General features: G+C 39.7%; 1 protein-coding gene across 1 annotated transcript in view; it reads right to left on the bottom strand.

Annotated features, from left to right (window-relative positions):
• The window catches only part of CFAP54 (cilia and flagella associated 54), a 236,245-nt gene that overhangs the window by 210,744 nt on the left and 18,165 nt on the right, over window positions 1–7,336 (bottom strand). Inside the window, exon 5 of the mRNA XM_015559991.1 lies at window positions 3,209–3,267. Within this exon, the coding sequence (XP_015415477.1) occupies window positions 3,209–3,267 (59 nt within the window). The remainder of the gene's footprint in view (window positions 1–3,208; window positions 3,268–7,336) is intronic.

Raw genomic sequence — 7,336 nt, 5'->3', positions numbered from 1 at the left:
AGGAGGAGGAAGGGAGGGAGGAGGGGGGAGGAGCAGAGAAGGAAAAAGAAAAACCAAATCCCAGGAAGATACACACACCATTATTCAGTTCAGCCACAGGAGGGCACTGCAGCATCATTTATATCAGCCTTTGAGGGAACAACATTGAGCATTTCAAAGTTGGATTTGAAGTTTATGTAATGGAATGTGGAATAATTTGACAATTATTGTTCAAGCCAATAACTTTATAAATGAAACATAAATCAACATTTTCTTAGAATGAATAGATTCTACTATATTCTTTAATGCTTGCTGAGTATTATACTACAGTTTTAAATGCCTTAGAAGAAATTACAAATTATACCATAAATGAAAGCAAAGTTGTAATATATGTCTTTGGGGAAAAAGATTTCAGAAATCTGCCCTCCCTCAAAAGGGTAGATAGATTTCATTCGATTGAATACAAGCTTAAGCTTGGTAACTTCCCTCAACACAAAAGTATTTTCCATCTGGGAAGAACCCCTATCCAGTCTTGGTCTCCAGGGTGTCTTCAAGAATACAATGGGAGGTCAAAACATATCAACCCCTCCCATATTGCTTCTCCATTTGAGTAAGTGAGCCAAAATAGGATGGGTCGTGAGGGATGAAATTTAGTCTAATGGTGTTGAGAGGCAGTGCAATGAGGCATTCGCTCTGCCCTCGGCTACACTTAACTAGATGTTCGACATTGAGCAAATTAACCTTTCTGAACCTTCGCTTCTTCATCTATAAGATGAAAGCAATAACAGTACCTTTCTCAAATTTTTGGTATACGGATAATATTAGGAAGTGAGATAATATATGAAAGTGCTTAGAAGCCTATCTAATAAATGGTAGGCATTAATTCCACAAATGATGATGGTGATGGTGATGATGACAGTGCCAACCTCATAAGACTTAAGGCTATAAATGAGTGCTATTATGTACACAAAGCTTTCCACCTAATACCTAACACATAGTAGGGATTCAATAATAACAAATGGTACCAATGATGCCTGGATCTTACTGTGATAGGGGTTTATATTTCTCTGGGGTTACACCAACAAAAGCCTGAGGCTATCATATCTATTTCTTCTTTTGTCTCAAGCTATAATAGAGTTGAACTCTAAAATAGCTACAGAATCAGGGTCCCTCAGACCCGAGAAGGCACAGATGTGGTTGGTTCCCTGCTACTCCCTACCTCCCCCGCCAAGGAATAAACTCACCAGCTGAAGGTTTAGAAATTTCTGGGTGAAAATTTTTAATTTCCTTGGAACTCATTAGATTGAAAAAACTGAATGAATTTTATCCCAACCTTCAAATGCCAACTGTGCAACCATCCACCACTCCAAAATTCTTGCACACACACCTCCTTCCCCCCTCCCTTCCCCGCCTCACTCCCATCCCACAAGACTGGGACCACAGAACTATTCTCCTTCAGCCCTTATTTTGTCAGAAAGAAATTTAAGTTCTATGAGGGGGAGAAGAGATGTCTTAGGTAGAGTTTAATAAGAAATTATTTTAAAACGACTATCATATTAAAATTCTCTCGGCATTAACAAGTACAAACACGAACAGTTAAATTTTGGCACAGATATCTCTGCCCTTCAAAGAGCTGGCAGACAAATGCTGTGGCAACCAAACTATGGTGGTTCTGTGAAGCAGTATTTGTTGCTACGGCAAGGGCAACAGGAATATGCAAGTTCTTTTCAGGAAATCAGCTGGAACTAAATGTAGAATCACTGGAATAGTCTCCAGCCAAATTTCCATTATGCATGGGACAGTCTCCCCTCATTTTAATTCGCACTCAGAGAGCTGGCACTGTCTTGTTCAAATCACTGTCAGCAATAGAGCTTTTAAACTCGAGGAACAAAACAGAGAGCGATTTCAAAATTGTTTTCCATTAAGCATGCAAATGTCCTTCCTTCCATTTTAAGTGTTATTGACTTTTAAGATACTTGTTTATATTTGGAGAAAATAAGGGGAAAAAAGGTATCTAACCCGAGTGTTAGAACATTCAGGGTAAGGTTTTGCATGTGATAAAAAATAAAGCAGTAATGTTCCAAATGCCATTTGAATATGGACTCAACATAAGTATATTCTCCCTTCTTGGCCTCATGCAGTGATGGCAAACCTATCACACGTGTGTCAGAGGTGACACGCGAACTCATTTTTTTGGTTGATTTTTCTTTGTTAAATGGCATTTAAATTCCGGACATCTTCTGGACGTCCTTCCGGACAAAGGCATGGTAGCAGGGGCTGAGGCAGAGGCAATCAGGCCAGCTGTGGGGAGCAGTTAGGGGGCAATCAGGCCAGCAGAGGGGAACGGTTGGGGGCGATCAGGCCAGCAGGGGAGGGTGGTTAGGGGGCGATCAGGCTGGCAAGCAGAAGCAGTTAGGGGCAATCAGGTGGGCAGGCAGAGGTGGTTAGGGGCGATTGGGCAGACAGGCAGGTGAGCAGTTAGGAGCCAGCAGTCACGGATTGCGAAAGGGATGTCCGACTGCTAGTTTAGGCCCAATCCCATTTAGGAGAGGGTGCAGGCTGGGCTGAGGGATCCCCACCCCCATCCATAAATTTCATGCACCGGGCCTCTAGTCTTATTATAAAATGAAGTCTCCTTACCCTTGGGTTATGACTGAAACAGAGTGAAGATGTTCTTTAACCCTAATACACTAACATTCATTCATTTATTCATTCACTAACTAGCATGTGGGCCATAAGTCAAGTGCAACCTCTTCAAGCAAAATGAAATCCAAGCTCCACAACACAATATAAATAGGGTAACCGTAGTTTATCATTCAAATCAGGACACGTTTAAGAGTGAAAGCAAGCATTAATAATGACTCCAGGACTACAGATATAAACCAGAACTGTCCTGAGCAAGCAAGAATGGATGATCACCCCACCTAGAGATATAGTTACCAGGTGGATGTTCAGGATCAAGTTGACAACTTTGGCTAATCTGAGAGGCCAAGGGACAGCAGAGTGTCTATCAATTTTAAGAATGCTTTTCTTTCACTAATACTTTATTATCTGCATTTTTACCTATGATCATATTAAAGTAAAATTAAAAATAGTAAATCTATAATACACATTCGCTAAATTTTGCTATTATATAATTCACTAAATTTTGTTTAATGTTCAATGCTAACAAAAGTCTTACGAAAAATAGGAAATATAGGAGAAGATATTTTGTCAGTAAATTGCATACCTTGGAAGACTGACCAATAACCATCAGTTTTCTGCAAATGGTGTAAATGTAAACAGTACCTAAATGGAGGAAAAACTCGTTAACATGGTTTATAGTCAAATTATGAAAATTGTATATGCTAATTCCTGTGGCTTAAGTCTGTAGTTCTAAAAATAAGCAATCTCATGAGAAAGCTGGATAATGGTTAGAGAGTTATAGTCATTATAATTTGTTTTGTATCCAAATCATTAAAAGAACTAATATGACCATCCTTTAAATAGGCTGACGCAGGAATCTTTAGCCTCATTATAAAAGCAGTGTAAGTTTTGAAATATACTAAACAAAAGAATATTTTTAGTAGCATAATTTATGTACCCCATGGTTTTAGTGATTCATATTAAATGTTATTGATCCCCATGGTTTTCTTATGGTTGAAAAACTGAATATTTATTTCCAAATAAGATTAAAATATATATTTAATCAGCATGGCATAATACTCAACATGGAAGGAAACTCATAATTTTAAAATCATAACACATAATAGGTTGCATTATATTCATTCTCACTCTCATATAATATTTATCCTATTATTAAAGTATGGCCTTTGAGCACTCTAATAAAAAAGAGCATTTTCAACTCCTATTTACCATCATTCAAGTATGCTTTTTTAAAAATCAGATCATTAATTAAATGAGGATAGATGGCTGCTCACAGGGTTGAGGGGAGGGGGAAAGCATATATCTCTATATAAACAAGGACATTATCATGCTATAAACATAAGCAAAGGTGGCAACATGCTTTAAAAAGGCATGTAATTATAATACAAGTGGTCTACATATGTCCTATAAAATATTGGATCTAAAATTCATAACCATCAAAATTCAACAATTATGAATCCCATGTTCACATTTAAACTTTAAGCATCTGCTCCAAGACACACATCGTTTCATTAAAACACGCCTGTAAGCATGATAAATATTAATTACATAAATCAGTGACAAAAATATTGAATAAAATCTTAAACATATATGTACAGCACCATACACGTCAGTCCTCAACATTCCAGGACTCAGCATTCTTACTGTGACTGCTCCCAGAACACGGAGCTATTTATCTCATGTGAGGTCCACCTGGGAAGAAACCATTTGGCTAGTAACAGCTCAAGTCCAACATTCTTTTTAAAAAAATACGTTTTGATTGATTTTTAGAGAGAGAGGAAGGGAGAAGGAGAGATAGAAACATCGATGAGAGAGAAACATCATCAATCAGCTGCCTCCTGCACGCACCCTCACTGGGGATTAATTTATGCAACCCAGGCATATGCCCTGACCAGGAATCGAACCCACCATCTCTTAGTTCCTGGGTCGGATGCTCAACCACTGAGCCATGCCGGCCGGGCAAGCCCAGCATTCTTATCTCAACTTGGTTTTGTCCACCTCTGTTCTTAATCTTAAAAATTAAACTATATAACTGTGTTTCTTTGTTTTTTTGGTTTGTTTTTTTTTTTAAAGTCACCAAGGAAGGACACGCACAGGAAACGCATGCCTCTCCACAAAACATGTGATTCAGGTGGAAGCTAGGAGCCTGTATAAACAAGTTAGTGACAGGAACTAGGGAATTTCAGGAGGCCTCAGGAAACTGCCCTCGAGAATGACAAGGACCCTCTGTATTTCAAAAATGTGCCTTTAACCTTGGCAGCCCTTGGGCATCCTGACTAGAATTGATCGCTTCTTAGATGGTTCAGGATCTTGGTGTGGTTCACAAATTCCCACTGCAGAAGCGTGGTGGAGCGAGAGCTGGTGTAGAATGGAACATTGACTGATTCTTTACACCCTCAGGATATCTCTGGAAGTTTGTTTTGTTTTGGTTTTGACCAAATCCCTAATATGAATTTTTTGTCTTGTCATGTGATTCCTTTTCATCAAAGATGGCCATCACCAAAATAATCTATTTGAGGTTTAAATTAGTTGGGTTCAGGTTGAGAAGTAAGGTGTTATAGAATACTCATACACCCAGTTGAATTTTATGAAAGAACCAACATCGATTACATACCTTAAGAAACCAAGGGTGTCTATACATATAATAACCGGTTTAAAATAAAGAGAATGAGTGTTCAGTTTTAACTGGAAAGATTAAATGTATTTTGACAAATTGATTAATCAATTTATTTTTTATTACTTAAAATCCAAAGTATTAAAACTACAGAATCTTTGCATTTGCTAATCCTCTAGTTAGAATGCCTTTTCCCCAAACATTCAGATGTTTCATTCAGGTCTTTGCTCACATATCATCTCACTGAGCCTTCCCTGACCATTCTAATTAAAACTGCAGCCTAACCCAGCCGGTGTGGCTCAATGGTTGAGCATTGACCCCTGAACCAGGAGGTCAGGGTTCGAGTCCCAATCAGGACACATGCCTGAGTTTCGGGCTCAATCCCCAGTAGGGGGCGTGCAGGAGGCAGCCAATCAATGTTTCTCTCTCATCATTGATGTTTCTCCTCTTCTCCTTTCCTCTCTCTCTGCAATCAATTTTTTTAAAGTTAAAATTGCATCCTAGCCCCAGCCCAGGCCTGGCTCTCCCTATCTCTTCCTCAGCTTTGCTTTTCTCCGTAGCACAATCTGCCATGACCACTTTGTTGTGTTTGTTTATTGTCTCCCTGAAGCAGAATGTAACCATGAGAACAGGGTTTTCATCTATTGCCCACTCGTGTGTCCCTGGTACCTAGAACAATGCCTGGCAATAAGTTTTGGATGAATTAATTAAAACAGGGACTGGAGTTAGTAAAAAGCTATGATATTTCCCTCCACCCAGCAATCCCGCTCCTGGGCATAGATCCCAGATAACTCTCACACAGGTCTATAAAAGGACATGTACAAGGATATTCATTGCAGAATTATGTGTGTAGCTAGAGAGGTAGGGCAAACCAGGCTCTGTACTTAGGAATCTATGGATATCAAGAATACAAGTCTGTAAATAGACTCAATGAACTAGATCTATACACAGGAACCTGGCTAGTCTAAAACCATAATATTGAGCAGAAAAAATATTTAAGAAAAAGGATAAAATCTAGAGCACGAGACCACCGGTGTAAAGAAAAGGCACACACAGCCCACTGGTGTGGCTCAGTGGTTGAGCATAGACCTATCAACCAGGAAGTCACTGTTCAATTCCCAGGCAGGGCACATGCCCAGATTGCAGGCTTGATCCCCAGTAGGGGGCATGCAGGAGGCAGCCGATGGGCGATTCTCTCTCATCATTGATATTTCTCTCTCTCTCTCTCTCTCTCTCCCTCTCTCTTTCTCTCTGAAATCAATAAAAACATATTTTTTTAAAAGGAAAGGAAAAGCACACACCAATAAAAGGATGTAGAAGATACAGAAATCATTTACTTCCCCCCCACCCTGCCCCCCTTAGAATACTGGAATATATTGGTGTGTGCTCTTAAAAGGACAGCACCCAGGGACTATATCATTTCACCACTAAAGCAAGGCCTGACTGCAACACCCCAACCATGGGCCTGTTGTGCTTCCTGAGCACAGAACATCTGCTCCTGCTCAGTCCCTGCCAAGACCTATGACCAGCTGAAGTGGAGAGATGGCAGCAGCTACTCTGGGGAAAGATCCTCTTGAGGATGATCAAGTACAAAAGCTTGACAATTACTGAATTTAAAACTTTCTTCCAAAGTCAGCCTCATCTCTGGCAGCAAATGTAATTTTCAATCAAATTGTCAAAAAAAATTATTTGGGGAGGGTGAAGAAGGAAAAGGCTAGGGAATGTAATTCAATTGACACAGATGAGCTAAAATCCAATATGTTTTCTTTCAAGTTAGTTTTCCCTGCTCTTATGCACAGAGAACACACTGTATTATTTTCCCTTTGAGAATATGTTATTCACAGAACAACAGCAAATGACTCATTGCAACTTTTAATTGTAACTTTAAAAAGAAATTAAATTGTAACTCTTTAAAAAGAAAAAAAAATAAATGCTGCTTTAATATATATATACTAGAGGCCCAGTGCACAAAAATTTGTGCACTCGCGGGGAAGGGGGGGTCCCTCAGCCCGGCCTGTGCTCTCTTGCAGTCTGGGACCCCTCGGGAGATAATGACCTGCTGGCTTAGGCCTGCTCCCAGGTGGCAGAGGGCAGGCC

Source organism: Myotis davidii, unplaced genomic scaffold (genome assembly GCF_000327345.1).
Source record: "Myotis davidii unplaced genomic scaffold, ASM32734v1 scaffold13, whole genome shotgun sequence".
NCBI classification, from domain to species: Eukaryota; Metazoa; Chordata; class Mammalia; order Chiroptera; family Vespertilionidae; genus Myotis; species Myotis davidii.
The sequence above is the reverse complement of the archived record's forward strand: the minus strand, read 5'-3'. Positions and strand labels throughout refer to the sequence as shown.